We start from the raw sequence: 21,533 nt of genomic DNA on the forward strand, positions 1-21,533 counted from the left end.
CTATCTACTCCCTTCCCCTTTTTCTGTGGATCCATAAATTTATTTCCTAATATCTTCCGCCTATCCAAATTCATTTTTTGCAATGTTCAATGGATTGTGAAACTAATGGGAAATGTATCCATTTGAAAAGTGTTGTTTAGTCGTTTAGTCGTGTCCGACTCTTCGTGACCCCATGGACCATAGCACGCCAGGCACTCCTGTCTTGCACTGCCTCCCGCAGTTTGGTCAAACTCATGTTCGTAGCTTCGAGAACACTGTCCAACCATCTCGTCCTGTCTTCCCCTTCTCCTAGTGCCCTCAATCTTTCCCAACATCAGGGTCTTTTCCAAGGATTATTCTCTTCTCATGAGGTGGCCAAAGTATTGGAGCCTCAGCTTCACAATCTGTCCTTCCAGTGAGCATTTGAAAAGTAACAATAAAATAAATGAAAAATCCTGCAAAAAACCAACAACAACAACACCCACACCCACACCCACCCACCTACCCAACCACATGGCAAATATGTACAGAGGAACCCAGGGAAGCGCTGGACGAATGTTTGGAACGGCACATTTTATTGTCATAATCATCGTACAGAAAATCCACAGAATCCTCGGGAAGAGATGCCCAAATTCCAGCCCACAATTCCAGATGTGAGATAAATGTGTAGGAAATGATTTCAGACCAGGGAAAATGCTAGCAGGATTCGGGAAAATAATAATAACAATAACAACAACAATAATAGTATTAATAATATCAACAATAATATCAGTATCAATAATAATAATAATAATAATAATAATAATAATAATAATAATTTTATACTCCACCCATCTGGCTGGGTTTCCGACAGCAGAATATAAAATAAAGGGAAGGTCAGTGGAGGAATGGATCTCTAAGAAGGGACGAAGTCAGCTCACTGGATCCATGGGAATAAGCAGGAATGTTGGGGAAATGGCAGGAAGCAGGGAACGAGTGGTTGAGAATCCCTGGAAAGGTTTTTTATTAAAAGGGAAATATTCAGAGTGGAAACGGATATTTGAACAGGATCCCAGAAAGGGCCAGAACAGAAGGGGGATGGAACAGGAAGTCCCAGTTTTCCTTGCAGGGGGTGGAAATGTTGGAACGTCTCCCTCCGCCTTCCTTTTGGTCCCTTGCCTGACTCTCCTGAAAATATGTCCTTACCAAATGGGAGAAGGAAGGAAGGAAGGAAGGAAAGGGAGGGAGGGAGGGAGGGAGGGAGGAGAAAGGGAGAGGGGGACAAAGGAAGCAAGGAAGGAAGGAGAAGGAGGGAGGGAGGGAAGAGAATGGCAGAGAGGGACAAAGGAAAGGAGGGAAGGAGGGAAGGAAGATGCCCCCTCCAATCGAGCAAGCCCCAACGTGGACAACCGGAAGAGGAGCAACGTCCACAGACGGGATTTTTTCCCCGGGAGATCGTCCTTCCAAGGGGTGGCAGGAAATGGGCCCCGGGTGCCGGAGGCATACAGGAGCCAGGTCTCCGTCCGCGGTGCAGTGGGCGGGGCCAACTCCTTTGCGCCAGTCCCCAAGGGAGGTCCGTGTGAGAAGAAAAAGAAGAAGAACTGGTCCATTCCGAGGCCCCCGGGGTAGTCCGAGAGGGGGTGGGCAGGAAAGAAGCGGTGCGGGGGGCGGACCCCCAAGCCTCCGCCGCCCCGCCCCTTCCCGAGCTGGTGGCCCTCACACCACAGTGCTGACCGAGGGGTCCGAGAGGTTGAGCTGCCCTGCGAGGTCGGTGGGGTGGTACTGCTGCAGGGGAGACAAAAGACAAGACATGGGGGGCGGCGGTTAGGCAGAGGTGGGCCAGCGTGGCCGAGACACACGCCACCGCATGCCGCCCCCACCCCCGACGGGAAACCGCTCAGGGATGATGCTGCGCCTCCCCGAACCGAGATGCGTTCATGGCTGTCAACATAAACATAAGGCCCCCTTACCTGTTTTAGGAACCCTGACATAGGGGCACCCTACTCGTTTTAGGGACCCTGACATGGAGCCACCCTGCCCATTTTAGGGACCCTGACATAGGGCCACCCTACCAATTTTAGGAACCCTGACCTGTCTCCCCGTCCCCCCCCGTTTCCATTCGGCTCAGCCCCTTCCCGGTTGGAGCGCATCGTCCCTCAGGGATCTCCCCCGGGCGGCAGCCTCATGGAGCAGGGCCCCCCACGCAGCACAGCGCCTCCCCCGGAAAGCAGCACCCGCCAACTCAGCCATTTTGGGCGGACGCCCTTTGAAATTACCTGGCAGCTTCGACACCTCGGCAATTTTGGGGGCAAACCCCCTTCGAAATCGCTCGGCAACTTCGATAACCTCGACACATTTGGGTCAATTTCCTTCGAGATACATTGACAACTTTCCCTCCAGTCACTGAGAAACTTTCCAGTCTTCCCTCCGAGAAAAAGCTCAGCAACTTGGCTAAAAAAAAGTCACTTTCCCCCCAAGGTGGCTTGCACCTCCTCTTGAGGGGCTCTGTTTCCGATGAAGATGCAGGGTGCAGGGAACAGGGTTGAACCCAGCGCCAATCCGTCTGCTGTGAGAGCAGAATGAGACACCCAATGCCTCTTTCTGATTCGTGGAACAGCTCGAGAGCGGAGTAACGCAAAGAACTGATGTCTCGATATGCTGACACAATTATGAGTATGACCATATATTATATTCATTATATTATATTATATTATATTATATTATATTATATTATATTATATTATATTATATTATATTATATTATATTAATGACCCAGGTGGCGCTGTGGGTTAAACCACAGAGTCTAGGGCTTGCTGATCAGAAGGTCGGCGTTTCGAATCCCTGCAACGGGGTGAGCTCCTGCCCACCTAGCAGTTCGAAAGCACATCAAAGTGCAAGTAGATAAATAGGGACCGGTCCGGCGGGAAGGTAAACGGCGTTTCCGTGCGCTGCTCTGGTTCGCCAGAAGCAGCTTTGTCATGCTGGCCACATGACCCAGAAGCTGTCTGCGGACAAACACCGGCTCCCTCAGCCTATAGAGCGAGATGAGCACTGCAACCCCAGAGTCGGACACGACTGGACCTGATGGTCAGGGGGCCCTTTACCTTTATATATATATATTATTATTAATATGTATATATCTGGAGTCCTCTGTGTATTACAGTAGATAGAATTTAAAAAAAGGTAAAGGGACCCCTGACCATTAGGTCCAGTCGCAGATGACTCTGATGTTGCGGCGCTCATCTTGTTTTACTGGCCGATGGAGCCGAACCAGAGCAGCACATGGAAACACCATTTACCTTCCCGCCAGAGCGGTACCTATTTATCTACTTGCACTTTGACGTGTTTTTGGACTGCAGGTTGGCAGGAGCTGGGACCGAGGAATAGGAGCTCACCCCGTCGTGGGGATTTGAACCGCCGACCTCCTGATCGGCAAGCGCTAGGGGCTCTGTGGTTTAACCAACAGCGCCGCCCGCACCCCATATATATATATACTATATGCATATATATAGTATAGCATAGTGTTAATATGTATATATCCGGAGTTCTCTGTGTCCTTTTTTAAAAACTCCCTAGCTGAACGATTGAACTCTCATCTCATTAATAATAATAATAATAATAATCAAAATTTTATTTATACCCTGCCCTCTTTGGCCAATAAATAAATAAATAAATAGATAAGAAACTTGCACGGCTGTATATATGTGGTAGTGGGGCTATTGTGTGGTTGTTTTTTATTTCTATTATGTATTTTGTGGTTTTATATATTGATTTTTTTCTGTGAACCTGTCCTGAGACACCCAGGGTATAGGGCAGTATATAAATTCAATAAATATTTTTTTTTTCTGAATGTCTTGAGGCTCAGATGCTGTGCGTTGCTTTATAGCCTGTCCATCCGGCTAGCTTTCCTCACATCTCTCTCTCTCTCAACGTTCGGCGTATCGTATTCTCTCACAGCAGATGGAGTTGGGTTTTGTCGGCTTCCCTTACGCCCAGGATTTCCCGGATTGATCCGTAAAAAATAGCGTCCGGGGGAAATTGCGGAAATGTCCGGGAAAAGCCAGGCGTACGTCGGAAGTGTCGATCTCTGGGCAGATTGCCTTAGGGCAACTTTGATACCTGGACAGTTTTGTCTGAATTCCCTTGTACATCGCTCAGCAACTTCAGTACCTCGGCGACTTTAGGCGAATTCCCTTAAGAATAGCTCAGAAACTTCAAATTTCCCCCCCTAAGGAAAAAGAAGCTCCTTTGTCACTTTTCCCCCAATACGGCAACCCTACTTTGATAGCTTGGCAATTTGGGGCAGATTCCCTTCGAAATCACCTGGCAACTTCAATACCTTGCCGATTTTGGGCGAATTCCCTTCAAAATTGCCTGGCAACTTCAATACCTTGCCGATTTTGAGCAAATCCCCTTAGAAATCAATAGACTTTGGGTCAATTCTCTACGAAATACGTCGACGACTTTCCCTTCACGGCTGCTGAGAAACTCCCCGTTTCCCTCCGAGAAAAAGCTCGGCAACTTGGCTCAAAAATAAGTTGCTTTTTCCAAGGCGGCCACCCTACCTATCTCCCCCTGTCCTTTCCTGGGACATCCCAGAATGGGACAACTGGTCCCCACCACCACCACCAGCAGCAGCATCACAATACCATACAGGACTTTGGATACAGGACAAAAGTGCATCAACATTCACGACAAGAGCCCACCCTGTGCCGATCAGCTCCTGAAGGCGGGGATTCTCTACAGGGCTTTATCTGCAGCTCACGGACTCTGGGCGTGGTGGCATCGCGGGGCCGTCTGTAGGGAGCAGGCGCATCAAAGGGATGGTCTATTACATTGAAAGCCAGCTTCGAACCTGGCACCGAAGCCCAGGAGACACCACCACCACCACCCCGGAAAAGCTGAACGCCGCCCGGCTGCATTTCCTCCTCCTCCTCCTCCCACCGCCCTCCATGCTGGAATGCCTAGAATGGGAAGCAGACCCTCCGAGCGCCCCTCTCTCCCAGGATAGACAGAATCCACCCCAATTTGACGCCGGGATCCCAGAAGGTCCCGCTGTTCCATGGGACGTCCCTATCTTCATCACATAAACGCTGGAGGGGATGGAATAGGAGTTCCCTAGCTCCATCGCAAAAACGTTGGAGGGGGTGGATTGGATGTCCCTTCTGTATTTTCATCGGATAAATGTCAGAGGGGATGAAATCGGACGTCCCTATTTCCATGGAAGAAACGTCGGAGGGGATGGAATCGGACGTCCCTATTTCCATGGGAGAAATGTCGGAGGGAGTGGAATAGGAAGTCCCTATTTTCATCAGAAAAAATGTTGGAGGGGATGGAATCGGACGTCCCTATTTTCACCGGATAAATGTCAGAGAGGATAGAATAGGACATCCTATTTCCATGGGAGAATCACCGGAGGCTATGCAAATGCCCACCACTGGAGAGGAGACATTTTTAATAAATTCCTGCAGTTACGAAAGGGAGGAATGAATTGAGAGTCATGAGGGGGAAGTTTGGAATGGGCGAAGCTATCTTTTCTGGCAGAGACCTTTTCCCTTTGGGAAGAGCACCCGCCCAATATCTAGTGACAGATGTCCTTTTGGGGGAGAAAAGAAAAAAAGAGACGAAAAATAAGAATTCAAAGATGGCCAAGAATTTGGCTTTTGCCCCAGATGGACCTTTCAACATCTGGGACGTTTAGAAAGATGCAAAAGGGGGGCAATGCGGTTGAACTCACAAACATGCATAATAGAGGGTAAAAAAATGTGCCGGGAGTTTTGAGAGGGAGAGGGAACTTTCTCGCACGTGTGGTGACCGTGCTGGAAATGATGATGTGCCATTGGGGAAATATCTTGAAATTAAATAAAATTGGGTGGTATCATTTGAACACATTGCTTTTGTGCAATCTTCTCCTTGGAAACAGCGGGAATTCTGCAAATTTGGATCAGAAACTGGTTTTGCAAGGGAATAATTTGGACAGATTGCTTTTGTGCAACCTGCTCCTTGGAAAGAGCATGAATTCTGCAAATGTCAAGAGCGAATATGACTCACGATGGGGATCAAACCATTTGGATTGCAACTGCATAGGCCGGAAGATTGAATGAAAGAGAAATTCCCAACCAAAGAGCAATGGGGGAAGCAACGGGTGGAATCTGGAATAAATGAGTGGAATAAATGGAGGAATAAATGGAATATGGAATAAATGGGTGGAATAAATGGAGGAATTAATGGACGGATATTCGGCAGAAGGGATGGGAGGGAGGAATGAATGGACAGATATTTGGCAGAATGGATGGTAGGGAGGAATAAAGGGATGAATATTCGGCAGAATGGATGGGAGGGGGGAATAAAGGGATGGCTATTCAGAAGAACGGATGGGAGGAAGGAATAAATCGGGTCCTCCCTAACAAGAGGGCACATGTTGCGGTGCAACCTGGCAACCAGACCCTGTGTTGTGGGTGGGCACATCTGGATAGCCACCACTCCCTCGATCTGGGGGGCAATTGGGCCAGAGGGACGCCAGTCAAAGCGATCAAGGGACCTCTATTGAAGCCCATGCCCATGCCCCTGAGCTTCTTCTTCGGGCTCAGTGCATCGGAAGACCCGCCCAGCTCTCCCTAATTTGAGGGCTTGCACACTTGACCTTGCTACACTGCCATGTGTCGCCTGCCGTTGGGACAGGGGCACGGCAGGTATTCCCCCCACTTGGCGGATTGGCTGGTGCCATTTGGGTTTCACCTGCTGCGTAGCAAATTGTCACAGCTTGGAAGGTTGTGGATAGGCTCTGGTTCAGGAGGATAGGGGTGGCAGGATGCCTAGCCATCCCTATGCCTTGGGTATTCCTCTAAAAGGAATCCACGGACTCATGGTTGGTCAACCCTGTGAGGGGTTGTGCTCTGAACCTGAGTCCAGGGGACATGTGGGTGGAGGCCTAGCAGACCCCCCTGCTTGCCACCATCCCAGGTGTTCACTTGAGGCTGACCTATGGTTGGAGCCCTGGGTCAGCGCCGCCTGCAAGGGTGCAGGGAGCTAGTCGAACCAGAGCCTATGCAACCACTCACTTGATTGTCATCATCAAGTGCTGGCCTCAATTCCGCCAAAAACCAAACCAAAGATTTGAGCCTGGTCTGGATTTATTTCGGGGGGTGGTTAAAAGGTCTCCACACGCAAAGGGATGGATATTCGGCAGAATGGATGGGGGGGTGGAATGAATCGCCGGATATTTGGCAGAATGGATGGGAGGGAGTAATAAATGGATGTATATTCTGCAGAATGGATGGGAGGAAGGAATAACGGGATTGATTGATTGTTGTTGTTTAGTCGTTTGGTCATGTCCGACTCTTTGTGACCCCCTGGACCAGAGCACACCAGGTCCTCCTGTCTTCCACTGCCTCCCGCAGTTTGGTCAGACTCATGTTGGTAGCTTCAAGAGCACTGCCCCACCACCTCGTCCTCTGTTGTCCCCTTCTCCTTGTGCCCTCCATCTTTCCCAACATCAGGGTCTTTTCCAGGGAGTCTTCTCTTCTGATGAGGTGGCCAAAGTCTTGGAGCCTCAGCTTCAGGATATGTCCTTCCAGTGAGCATTCAGGGCTGATTTCCTTCAGAATGGATCGGTTGGATCTTCTTGCAGTCCATGGGACTCTCAAGAGTCTCCTCCAGCACTAGAATTCAAAAGCATCCATTCTTCAGCGATCAGCCTTCTTGATGGTCCAGCTCTCACTTCCATACATCACTACTGGGAAAACCATAGCTTGAACTAGACGGACCTTTGTTGGCAATGTGAGGTCTCTGCTTTTGAAGATCCTGTCTAGGTTTGTCATTGCTTTTCTCCCAAGGAGCAGGTGTCTTTTAATTTCGGGACTGCTGTCACCATCTGCCGTGATCATGGAGCCCAAGAAAGTGAAATCTCTCACTACCTTCATTTCTTCCCCTTCTATTTGCCAGGAGGTGATGGGACCAGTGGCCATGATCTTGGTTTTTTTGATGTTGAGCTTCAGACCGTATTTTGCGCTCTCCTCTTTCACCCTCATTAAAAGGTTCTTTAATTCTCCTCACTTTCTGCCATCAGGGTTGTGTTATCTGCATATATGAGAATGGATGCGAGGAAGGAATAAAGGGACAGATATTCAGCAGAATGGATGGGAGGGAGGAATGAATGGACGGACATTCAGCAGAATGGATGGGAGGGAGGAATGAATGGACGGACGGACGGACGGACGTACGGACGGACGGACGTGGAGTGATGGCTTGGGACGTCCAACGAGGAAGAACTTGTCATGGGAAACGGACAAGAAAATTGGAAAATGTCTTTAAAATAAATAAAAATAAATAAGAAGGGGATGGGAATGTGTTGACATTATTTCAAACTGCTTTTTATTTGTGTTTACTCCCTTTATATTCTGGTTAGATGGGCCACTACTACTGCTACTACCGTGTTTCCCCCCAAAATAAGACACTGTCTTATATTTATTTTTCCTCAAGAAGACACACTATGGCTTATTTTCAGGGGATGTCTTATTTTTATTACATGTCCAGCCTTGCCTCTTCCTCGGCGCCCTTCAGAACTGCACCTATCACTATGTCTTATTTTCAGGGTATGGCTTATATTGTGCAAATGCTTAGAATTTCTGCTATGGGTTATTTTATGGGTATGTCTTATTTTTAAGGAAACAAGGTATTATTATTATTATTAGTAGTATTAGTATTACTATGTTTTCTCCCTTTATGGTCTGGATTTATGGGCTACTACTACTACAAATATGATGATGATGATGATGATAATAATAATTTTTATACCCCACCCTTCCTGGTTTAAAAACCGGGCTCAGGGCGGCTAACAGCAAATATAAAACATTGATTAAAATGTGATGGGATTTGTGGTCTCTTTGGGGAGGAAGTTTGAGAAATCTAGTAATTTCCAGTCTGGACCAGCAGTGAGCCATAATGGGAGTTGTAGTCCAACAACAAGGTGGGTTTAGATAGTACTTGGAAATGTCTATCTTCAACATTTAGTAGACTGGTAATAATAATAATAATAATAATAATAATAATAATAATAATAATAGCCTTCAACCTGTTTAGGGAAGCTTTTAATGTTTCATGGACTACTGAATTCTAATATTTCATTGGAAGCCGCCCAGAGTGGCTGGGGAAGCCAAGGGCGGGGTATAAATAAATAAATAAATAAATAAATAATAATAAACAACCTGTTTTAAGGACTGCTGCTGAACCAGCTGGGACTTCCATGGGAGAAATGTCTGAGGGGATGATAGGATGATAGGATGTCCCTATTTTCTTTTTCTTTTTAAAAATAGTGTTAGCTGCCCTGAGCCCAGTTTTGGCCAGGGCGGGCGGGGTATAAATAAAATATTATTTATTTATTTATTGTTTATTTTTATTACTATTTATATTTTATTATTATCATTGTCATCATCATTATCGTTATTATTGTTGTTGTTAAAAAATTCCAATCAAACCAAATGCTTTTAAATGCCTTTTGTGTTTTAATCTGTTGCACCTTGAAGGGTGGGGTTTTTTGTGATATTATATTATTATTTATTTCTGTTTGGGCTGGGGCAAATGTTTTGTTGGGGTAGGGAGTAGTTTAATTTTAGTATAATTATTTCTTGTCTTGTTTCTATTTTTATTCTTTTGTTAAGTTACTGTATGGTTTGTATTTTGCTTTTTAGGGGGATAGGGTTGGCGCTGCCTGGGAATGGGGCAGGTTCCACGGGGGGGGGTGTATTGGGATCTCAGTGATCACGGGCAGGAGGAGGAGTTACGCTAAGACCAGACCATGTCATTACCGAGGAGGCAGGTTTAGTCGTTGTTTGAGGACTATCCCTGCCTCCAGGTCTGGTCCTGACCAGAAGGATACTGGAATCAGCAAGGGAAACCCACATGACCTGAAAGTGTTGCTGTGTAATGCCAGGTCAATGATGAACAAAACCACTGCCATCCACGACCTGATTGTGGATGGAGGATTTGACCTGGCATGTGTGACAGAGACTTGGTTGGACGACACAGATGGGCCTGTCCTTGCCACTGCTTGTCCACCAGGTTTCTCTTACGCACAGCAACCCAACCTGATGATGATATTTATATAAATTCATATTATTCAGATTTCTTATTCTTATTCTTATTATCATTATTATATTTCTAATGCTTCAGACCAACATGGCTATCTACCTGATGATAATTATAAAGATAAATGAAAAATGATAATAATCATAATAAATAAATAAATAATGTAATAAGAATTAATTCAGTAGTAGTAATAATAATAATAATAATAGTAATAGCAATAATAATAATAATAATAATAATAATAATAATAAATCCCCCCCATCTGGCTGGGGAACTGCCCGCACATAGGAAAACAGCAGGAAAAACCTGCCGATTTCGGAAGTTCAGGTTGTCCCTCCTTGACCTCCTTCCCAGCCTATCAATCGCTTGGGATGAAGGATCCTAACGGAGCAGCGAGCCCCAGGTCCCTATTCTGCAGGGGCGGCCCAAGATCTGAAGAAGCCATGGTGGTTTCAAATTGGGTCCAGGGTTCATCCCGCTTTTGCTAAGGACATCCGTATTTTCATGGGAGAAAAGTTGGCAGGTATGGAATAGGAAGTCCATATTTTCCTGGGATAAATGTTGACAGGTATGGAATAGGAAGTCCATATTTTCCTGGGAGAAATGTTGGCAGGTATGGAATAGGACATCCATATTTCCATGGGGAAAATGTCAGAGGGTAAAGGTAAATGACTGTGGGGTTGTGGCGCTCATCTCGCTTTATTGGCTGAGGGAGCCGGCGTTACAGCTTCCGGGTCATGTGGCCAGCATGACAAAGCCGCTTCTGGCGAAGCAGAGCAGCGCACGGAAACGCCGTTTACCTTCCCGCCGGAGCGGTACCTATTTATCTACTTGCACTTTGATGTGCTTTCGAACTGCTAGGTGGGCAGGAGCTGGGACCAAGCAACGGGAGCTCACCGCGTCGCAGGGATGTCCCTATTTCCTTTTTCTTTTTAAAATAGTGTTAGGCGCCCTGGGCCCGGTTTTTGCCAGGGAGGGCGGGGTATACAACAACAACAACAACAACAACAACAACAACAACAACAACAACAACTTGTTGCTGGTGTTGTTGTTAAAAATTTCCAATCCAACCAAATGATATATTCCAAATTCTACAAATTATCCAAGAATCCAACGAATCCCAATATTATGCCTAATTGTAAATTATTGTGATTTTTTTAGGTGACTTCCCATGCTTCGAGATTGGAGGGAATCCTAATCATCTCAAAGTTCTACTGCATTTCAAAAGATTACAATTATCCTTCGTGTCCTTTAATGTCAGCGGCTACAATGCCAAGTAAAAAATGCTTCTGTTATACATACATACATATGATTTCAATATCTTTTTCATCTCCTTCTAAATCATTTCCCAGAAGCCTTTCACTTCCTTCCTGTGTTTTCTAATACATCCTGTTTAGGGATGTTTTTTTATGTGCGACATTTTAATGTATTTTAATCTTTGTTGGAAGCCGCCCAGAGTGGCTCGGCAGACCCAGCCAGATGGGCGGGGTACAAATAAATAAATAAATAAATAAATAAATAAATAAATAAAAGTTGTTATCATTATTATTGTTATTGTTGTTATTATTATAATTACTACGTCCTTCATGATTTTCCGCAGCCCCTGATTCATTCTGCAAGTGAGTTGAAGTCCCAGTCAAATGTTTCCGTGGGGATTTTATGTCTTCTTTATAGTCCAAATCTGGAATCCAAGAGGACAACCCTATTGTCACGTGGGAAATGTCGGAAGGAAGGAACGGTCGGAAGTACGTATTTCCATGGGATAAACGCCGAAGGAGGTCGTAGATCACCTGTTTTTTCATCTGGAAATGTGGGAGGGGATTTTTATGCCTCTTTGGCAACAATAATTGTGGTGGTGATGGTGATAATATGTTGTTGTTGTTGTTGTTGTTGTTGTTGTTGTTGTTGTTGTTGTTGTTGTTGTTATTATTATTATTATTATATTTCTACTGCGTCAGACCAACACGGCTATCTACCTGATGATAATAATGACAATGATGATGATGATGATACATGTATATAAATATTACTATTATTATTACTATTATTATTATATTTCTACTTTGTCAGACCAACACGACTACCTACCTGATGATGATGATATTTATATGAATTCATATTATTCATATTCATATTCTTACTATCATTATTATATTTCTAATGCTTCAGACCAACATGGCTATCTACCTGATGATAATGCTAAATATAAATGATAAATGATAACAATCATGATAATAAATAAATAATGTAATAAGAATTAATTAAGTAGTAGTAGTAGTAATAGTAGCAGTAATAATAACAATAAATACCCCCCTCCCCCAAATCTGGCTGGGGAACTGCCCGCACATAGGAAAACAGCAGGAAAAACCTGCCGATTTCGGAAGTTCAGGTTGTCCCTCCTTGACCTCTTTCCCAGCCTATCAATCGCTTGCGATGAAGGATCCTAACGGAGCAGCGAGCCCCAGGTCCCTATTCTGCAGGGGCGGCCCAAGATCTGAAGAAGCCATGGCGGTTTCTAATTGGGTCCAGGGTTCATCCCGTATATTCATGGGAGAAAAGTTGGCAGGTATGTAATAGGACGTCCATATTTTCCTGGGAGAAATGTTGGCAGGTATGGAATAGGACATCCATATTTTCATGGGGGAAATGTCAGAGGGGACGGTAAAGGTAAATGACTGTGGGGTTGTGGCACTCATCTCGCGTTATTGGCTGAGGGAGTCGGCGTACAGCTTCCGGGTCATGTGGCCAGCATGACAAAGCCACTTCTGGCGAAGCAGAGCAGCACACGGAAACGCCATTTACCTTCCCGCTGGAGCCGTTCCTATTTATCTACTTGCACTTTGACATGCTTTCGAACTGCTAGGTTGGCAGGAGCTGGGACCGAGCAATGGGAGCTCACCGCGTCGTGGGGATTCGAACTGCCGACTTTCTGATCGGCAAGCTCTAGGCTCTGGAATAGGACAGGGGACGGCCATTTTCCTAGCAGCGGGCTGGTCCACTCTCCCTCAGACCTTGTGGCAGGCTGGAGAAGCGGGACCTGGGGGGAGAGAACTGGAAGAAGAGGCGAGGGGGTCAAAGAGTCCTCCTCCCCACCCACCCCAGCCCCAGCTCCAGCTGCTGCGCTTTCCTTCCTAAGGGCTGCTGCCACCACCGCTGCTTCTTCTTCTCGCGAGTAGGCAGAGCAAGCTTGTCCCTGGCCCATAATAAGGTCACTGGATCCGGGGTTGCTTTTCAATCTCAACGGATTTTGCACAGGGACTGTCCCCAGGAAATGGGGACATCTGGCAACCTTACCCTAGGAGTGCCAGGGCGGCAGGAGCGGGAGGAAGGGGCCAAGAGGCGGCAGTTTGGCCAATCAAACGCCACGCCTGGATCACAGCGCAGGGCATCCCTGCCCATCCAACACCACTGGGGCAAACTGGGCACGGCCTTTGAGCGGCTGAGTCCCATTGCTGTTGCTGATAATCTTGGGTTCTGGCCAGATTGAGGACCCAGCTGGGTCTGATCCGGATTGGGGGGGGGGGCTTGGTTTGTCAACCCCTGGAAGGGAATGTCCCCATTTCCTTCAGGTCAATGCCAGAGTGGGCGACAGGATGTCCCTATTTTCACAGGAGAAGTGTTGGCACCCCTCCCCCCGCCTCTCCCTGGTTCATTGTTTCCAAGGAAGCCACGGACGAAAAAGCACAGGTACAGAAGGTGACAAGAGACACGGTGCTGGGCGAGGCCCAAATCCCACAGGAAGTGCAGCGGGGGAGGACGGTGTGTATGTGGGGGAGGGCAGGAAGTCCCGGCGGTGGCCGCTTGCGGAGCCATACAATGACCACAGGTAGAGGGACACGGTGGGGCAGGGGGTGGACGAGAGAAAAACAGCAGGGCGTACTGGTTTGCTGGTGGGAATCAGGACAGGGAGGACCGGTTCCCAAAGGAATGAAAGGGAAAAGAAAAAAGAAAAATCTGGGTCGAAACAGAAAGGAAAACAAACCACGGAGGGGGGAAAGTCGCTGCCAGGAAGAAGAGGAAGCCCTAGATCTTTGGGACAGACAGTGGAGACGGATTGACGGAGGACGGAACGGCCGACCTTGGACGGACATGTGGCCATGGCAGCTATGGGATGGGGCGGGTTGATGGGATGGCAGGAGAGAGAGAGAGAGAGAGAGAGAAGGAGGGCATAACCGTTTGTCTTCTTCTTACCGTGTCTTTGGAGGACCTACGTCTCTTGAAGCTGGAGGCCAGGGAGGCTGTGATGGACCTAAATGTGGCTTTCTTTTTAGGGTCTGGCTCTGCTCTAGCACTTTTTCTATCCTAAAACGAACATGTATATAAGCGATTAGATCACCGGCCGGTGGCTTGGGCCTCTACATCTTACACCGGCACCGCCCTGCGCCTCGCATTCCTGGACCGCCTTCCTCACCTTGTCCTCCTCCTGCCCTACGGGGCGGCTGAACTCCAGAGAGGCCGCTCTGATGAGCGATGACCCTCCGAGCGACCCTATGGGGTTGGGGCGGTCCAGACTCTGAGCAGATCCACTGTCCTTTTCACGGGGAGGACATCGGAGGGTGTACCCAGTTTCCATGGGGCGGGGTGGAAGAGGACACCCCTCTTGGAATGGAATCAGAAGTCCCTCTTTTCATGGAAGGGGGTGGAAACGGACGTTCCTCTTCCACCACCACCCCGGATAAATGTCAGAGAGTACGTACAGTTGCCCTCAAAACCATCCCATCCCCGGGGCCAAGCAGGCAGATTTCCGCTGAGAGGGCAACTTTGGGGGCTTCTTGGGTCTCAAAGATGGCGTTGGAAGCACTCCAAGCATCGGTCGGAGAGGAGGATAGGACGCCCATCTTTTCAGGGGAGGAACGTCAAAACAGGTGGTAGGAGGTCAATAATTTCATGGGAGGGTGGTAGCAGGTCCATAATTTCATGGGAGGACCATCAAAGGGAAAGGTAGGAGCTCCTCCTGTTCCTTTGGTTTTGATTGCCCAATTCAGGATTGTTCCGATGGCAACTGTACGTGAGGACCTTGTATGTGGGGTGGACCCCTTTGCAGGACTGGGGCGGGTGCAGGTATGAGCAACATTGGGGTTCCTGCAGTAACTCTTGGGAGTTTGAAGAGGAGGTGGGGCCCACCCTATTTGTGGGGGGTCCCTGCCAGCTGCTCGCACCCCTTTCCTTCCAGCTTCTAGAGAGAGAGACACTTTTCACCTACCACTACATAAAAAATATTGGGGCCTTTTCTCAAGGTGAATCCTACGGCCAGGAGGGAGAGAGAAGACTGCATTGAAAGAGAAGGGAGGTCATTGTATGTTAAAGGGGGGAGAAAATGGGGGGAGGGAATCAGAATTTAAAGAAAAGAAAGAAAAACCAGAATTAAAAAAGAATTAAGAAGGATAGAGTAAGGTTACCAGATTATTCTTATTTTTTTTCAACCCCGACGGGTTTCCGATGGGGTCTGGTCACCTTAGCGGGGTTCTCCCGAAACTGGCGGGGGCTGCTTTCCGGAGGGAAGGGGATGGGGGGGGACGCGATGACCCCAAGCGGAAATATCAAAGAGGGGGTGGGATTCAAGGGGGGAGGGGAGAAGCAAAGCTGGGGCGAGAGGTTCAGGGGCGGGTGGGCGGTGAACGAGGGGTTAAAAGGGGAGGAAATTGAGGGGAGCGGTTGGCCGGGAGGCAACCAGACCTGGTTTCGGGGTTGTTGTTTTTTTAGTGTCTTTGGATGACTTACGATCTGGAGGGCCCCCGATCTGAAATCCCCTTGGAGGACTCCGTTTCTGACCCCACCCCACCCTGCCCCAAACACCATTGGATTTGGTTTTTTTGGGGGGGGAGAGACCAGGTCTGGCTCCTCCGCGTCCGGGGTTGGGGGAGCCGAGCGGATATCGATCCACATCCTCCTCCCGCCCCCGTTTCCCCCCCTCTTCCCCGCACCCACGCATGCACAGGGAAAAAAAAGCCAGCGATAGGATTGAATGGATGGAGATATCTATATCTAAATATATATATTGATAGATACCCACCCACCCACATATATATATATATATTTACATATATTGATCCGGAGGTATCGGCAGGTGGCTACCCACGGCGGGGGTGGGTGACCGAAACCAAATAATAATAATAATAATAATAGATTATTTCTACCCCGCCCATGATTTCAAAGGATAATTGTAAAAGAAACACCCGGCTTTACATCTATATCTATATCTAAATATATATAGACGGGTAGATACCCGCATATATATATATATCTATATATCTATATATATATATTTACATATATTAATCGAGAGGTAGCGGCGTGGGGCTTCCCGGGGCGTTGCGCCAGAAAAAGCCATGGCGGAAGGGGCACCGAAACCAAATAATAATAATAATAATAATAATAATAATAATAATAATAATATATTATTTATACCCCACCCATGATTTCAAATAATACTTTGAAAAGAAACACCTGTATATATATATATACATATATATATTATACATATATATATATATATACACATACATACATACATATATATATATATACATATATATATACATATCACATATACACACATATATACATATATATATATATATATATATATATATATATATATATATATATATATATATATATATATATATACATATACACACACACATATAATTTTTTTGGTCATATTTTGATTTTTTGATGTGTATATTTTTAATTTTTTTTTTATTTATTGAACAAAGAAATCTTTCCACTTGCCTACCTTCTAGCATTTGTACTAGTGGCCGGAAGGTTCGTCCTGCGGAAAAGTCTTACATTGTCAAACGGATCTCCGGTGCGTCGGCTTGGTCGTCGGCCGCAGGGGGAGGGGCATGCTCGGCCGACGGCCACCCCCCCAAAAATCCTGGCCCCCCATATCTCGCCCCCCCCAAAACCCTGGACCGGACCCGCCTTCACCCCAGGGAAGGGTTTCTCCTCTCTAGAAAGTTGGCAAGTGAAAAATGGCAGTGACTATTGTGCTCGGGGTTGCCTGCAAAAATTCAAGCCTGCCTCACTTGGGGGGCGGGGTGGGGGCGGGACGAAGGGATAGATGGCCCCCGATGGAGAGGAGCTGTCCCGGTTTCTGATTGGACCCTGGGACGGCCCTATTTCCTTTGTAGGGGATTGAAGAGGACGTCCGAATTTCCATTGTGGGGAATTTAATAGGACGCCCCTATTTCATTGAATAGGGTAAAGGGACCCCTGACCATTAGGTCCAGTCGCGAACAACTCTGGGGTTATGGCGCTCCTCTCGCTTTACTGGCTGAGGGAGCTGGCGTACAGCTTTCGGGTCATGTGGTCAGCAGGACTAAGCCGCTTGCAGCGAACCAGATCATCGCAAGGAAACGCTGTTTACCTTCCCGCTGCAGCAGGAGCTATTGATCTACTTGCACTTTGACACGCTTTCAAACTGCTAGGTGGGCAGGAGCAGGGACCGAGCAACGGCAGCTCACCCCGTTGCGGGGATTTGAACCGCCGACCTTCCCATCGGTAAGCCCTAGGCTCAGTGGTTTGGACCCCAGGCCACCCGCATCCCATTCCATTGAATCAGACGCCCCAATTTTCCTTGTAGGGGATTGAATAGGACGCCCCAATTTTTCTTGCAGGGGATTGAATAGGATGCCCCTATTCCATTGAATAGGGCATCCCAATTTTCCTTGTAGGGGATTGAACAGGACGTCCGAATTTCCACTGTAGGGGATTGAATAGGACGTCCCAATGTTCCTTGCAGGGGATTGAATAGGACGTCCCAATTTTCCTTGCAGGGGATTGAATAGGACACCCCAATTTTCCTTGCCGGGTGTGAATAGGACGTCCCAATTTTCCTTGTAGGGGATAGAATAGGATGCCCCAATTTCCACTGTAGGGGATTGAATAAGACGTCCCAATTTTCCTTGCAGGGGATTGAAAACAAATCCCAATTTTCCTTGTAGGGGATTGAATAGGAAGTCCCAATTTTCCTTGCAGGGGATTGAATAGCAAGTCCCAATATTCATTGTAGGGGATTGAATAGGACATCCCAATTTTTCTTGTAGGGATTGAATAGGATGCCCCTATTTCCACTGTAGGGGATTGAATAAAAGTCCCAATTTTCCTTGTAGGGGATTGAATGGGACACCCCTATTCCACTGAATAGGACGTCCCCATTTTCCTCGTAGGGGATTGAATAGGATGCCCCTATTGTCCATGTAGAAGTTTGAATAGGACACCCCTATTTCCACTGTAGGCGATTGAATAGGACATCCCAATTTTACTTTTAGGGTATGGAATAGGACATCCCAATTTTTCTCGTAGGGGATTGAACAGAACGTCCAAATTTCCACTGTAGGGGATTGAATAGGACGCCCAAATGTTCCTTGTAGGGGATTGAATAGAACGCCCCTATTTCCACTGTAGGGGATTGAATAGGACACCCCAATTTTCCTTGTTGGGGGATTGAATAGGACATCCAAATTTCCATTGTAGGGGATTGAACAGGACATCCCAATTTCCACTGCAGGGGATTGAATCGGATGCCCCGATTTTCCTTGTAGGGGATTGAATGGGATGCCTTATATTCCATTTAATAGGACGTCCCAATTTTCCTTGTAGGGGGTTGAATAGGATGCCCCTATTCCATTGAATAGGACGTCCCAATTTTGCTTGTAGGGGATTGAATAGGACACCCCTATTCCATTGAATAAGATGTCCCAATTTTCCTTGTAGGGGATTGAATAGGACACCCCAAATTCCTTTGTAGGGAATTGATTAGGACGCCACAATTTTCATTGTAGGATATTAAATGGGATGCCCCTTTTTCCACTGTAGGGGATTGAATAGGACACCCCTCTTTCCACTGTAGGGGATTGAATAGAATAGGACGCCCCAATTTTCATTGTAGGTTATTGAATGGGGACCCCCCCCCATTTCCACTGTAGGGGATTGAATAGGATGTCCCAATTTTAATTGTAGGGTGTTGAATAGGACATCCGAATTTCCACTGTAGGGGAATAATATATTCCAATTTTCCTTGTGGGGATTGAATAAAAGGTAAAGGGACCCCTGACCATTAGTCCAGTCGTGGACAACTCTGGGGTTGCGGCGCTCTTCTCGCTTTATTGGCCAATGGAGCCAGCATACAGCTTCCGGGTCATGTGGCCAGCAGGACTAAGCCACTTGCAGCAAACCAGATCAGTGCACGGTAACGCCATGTACTTCCTGCCAGAGTGGGACCTATTGATCTACTTGCACTTTGAAGCGCTTTCGACCTGCTAGGTGGGCAGGAGCTGGGACCGAGCAACAGGAGCTCACCCCATCACGGGGATTCAAACCACCGACCTTCCGATCGGCAAGCCCTAGGCTCTGTGGTTTAGACCACAGCACCACCCGCGTCCCATTCCATTGAATGGGACGCTGCAATTTTCCTTGTAGGGGATTGAATAGGATGTCCCAATTTCCCCTGTAGGGTATTTAATAGGACACCCCTATTCCATTGAATAGGACGTCCCAATTTTCCTTGTAGGCAAATTGAATAGGATGCCCCAATTTTCCTTGTAGGGGATTGAATAGTACGTCTCTATTCCATTGAATAGGACACCACAATTTTCCTTGTAGGGGATTGAATAAGATGCCCCTATTCCATTGAATTGGACGTCCCAATTTCCATTGTAGGGGATTTAATGGGACGCCCCTTTTCCATTGAATAGGACTTCCCAATTTTGCTTTTAGGGGATTGAATAGGATGCCCCTATTCCATTGAATAAGATGTCCCAATTTTCCTTGTAGGGGATTGAATAGGACATCCCAATTTTCTTTGTAGGGGATTGAACAGGACGCCCCTATTTCCACTGTAGGGGATTGAATAGGATGTCCCAATTTTGCTTGTAGGGGATTGAATAGGATGCCCCTCTTTCCACTGTAGGGGATTGAATAGGATGTGCCAATTTTAATTGTAGGTTGTTGAATAGGACATCTGAATTTCCACTGTAGGGGATTGAATTGGACATCCCAATTTTCCATGTAGGGGATTGAATGGGACGCGCCTATTCCATTGAATAAGACGTTTCTTTGTAGGGGATTGAATAAAAGGTGAAGGGACCCATGACCATTAGGTCCAGTCGCGGATGACTCTTGTGGTTGCGGCGCTCTTCTTGCTTTACTGGCAAAGGGAGCCAGTGTACAGCTTCCAGGTCATGTGGCCAGAAGGACTAAGCCACTTGCGGCGAACCAGATCAGCGTACGGAAACGCCGTTTACCTTCCCGCTGCAGCAGGAGCTATTGATCTACTTGCACTTTGAAGTGCTTTCGACCTGCTAGGTGGGCAGGAGCTGGGACCGAGCAACGGGAGCTCACCCTATCACGGGGATTCAAAACGCCAACCTTCTGATCAGCAAGCCCTAGGCTCTGTGGTTTAGACCACAGCGCCACCTGCATCCCATTCCATTGAATAGGACGCCCCAATTTTCCTTGTAGGGGATTGAATAGGACGTCCCAATTTTCCTTGTAAGGTATTGAATTGGACATCCCTTTTCCATTGAATAGGACGTCCCAATTTTCCTTGTAGATGATTGAATAGGATGCCCCCTTTCCATTGAATAGGAAGTCCCAATTTTCTTTGTGGGGGATTGAACAGGACACCCCTATTTCCACTGTAGGGAATTGAATAGAACGTCCCAATTTTCCTGAAGGGTATTGAATAGGACGCCCTTATTCCATTGAATAGGACGTCCCAATTTTCCTTGAAGGGGATTGAATAGGATGCCCCAATTTTCCTTGTAGGGGACTGAATAGGACACCCCAATTTTCCTTGAACTCAGGCTAACAATACCATTCAATAATGAGAATAATCCCTATTAACAAACCAATTGTGAACATAGAAAACAAAATAAAAAAAATCCTTCAGTAGCACCTTAAAGACCAACTAAGTTTTTATTTTGGTATGAGCTTTCGTGTGCATGCACACTTCTTCAGATACCACAAAATTAGAAAACAAAATTACATGCAACCATACCATTTCCCTAATAAACTTAATGTTTAAATAATATTTACAAACTGGTATCTAATTGAATAATTCAGGTTCCCGTTTCATTAAAGAGTCTTTTGACGCAAAATAACAAGATGGTGTTTGGGGTAAAAGTCTTTGAAAGTCAGATAAAGAGCAAAATAACCTGAAGTCAGAATATATCAATACCGCATTTGATGTGAGAGTCTTCTAAAATAAAGTCGCGTCCACAATTATCCAAAGTCAGAAGCCAGGACAGAACCCTGTTTCACTGTCTTTAGCCTTCGTCAGCTAAGTTTAAGGAGGTCAGCGTGTTCCCAATTATTCTCTGTATGGTTGCATGTAATTTTGTTTTCTGTGTTCACATAATCCAGGAGCAGGGGTTGAAGCTGGTACAAAAATGGTAGAAATTGCTGGAGGAAATGTGGAGTGATGGGAACTTACAGTCACATGTGGTGGGATTGTCCCTTAGTTAATAATTTTTGGAAACAG

General features: G+C 46.7%; 1 protein-coding gene across 1 annotated transcript in view; it reads right to left on the reverse strand.

The window, feature by feature from the left end:
- Window positions 1-960: 960 nt before the first annotated feature.
- Window positions 961-21,533, reverse strand: part of GRIN1 (glutamate ionotropic receptor NMDA type subunit 1) — a 51,672-nt gene continuing 31,099 nt past the window's right edge. The window contains exon 20 of the mRNA XM_088672333.1: window positions 961-1,743. Coding sequence (XP_088528459.1) covers window positions 1,675-1,743 — 69 coding nt within the window. The 3' untranslated portion in view covers window positions 961-1,674. The remainder of the gene's footprint in view (window positions 1,744-21,533) is intronic.

Source organism: Zootoca vivipara, chromosome 6, assembly GCF_965207765.1.
Source record: "Zootoca vivipara chromosome 6, rZooViv2.hap1.1, whole genome shotgun sequence".
Taxonomy (NCBI): domain Eukaryota; kingdom Metazoa; phylum Chordata; class Lepidosauria; order Squamata; family Lacertidae; genus Zootoca; species Zootoca vivipara.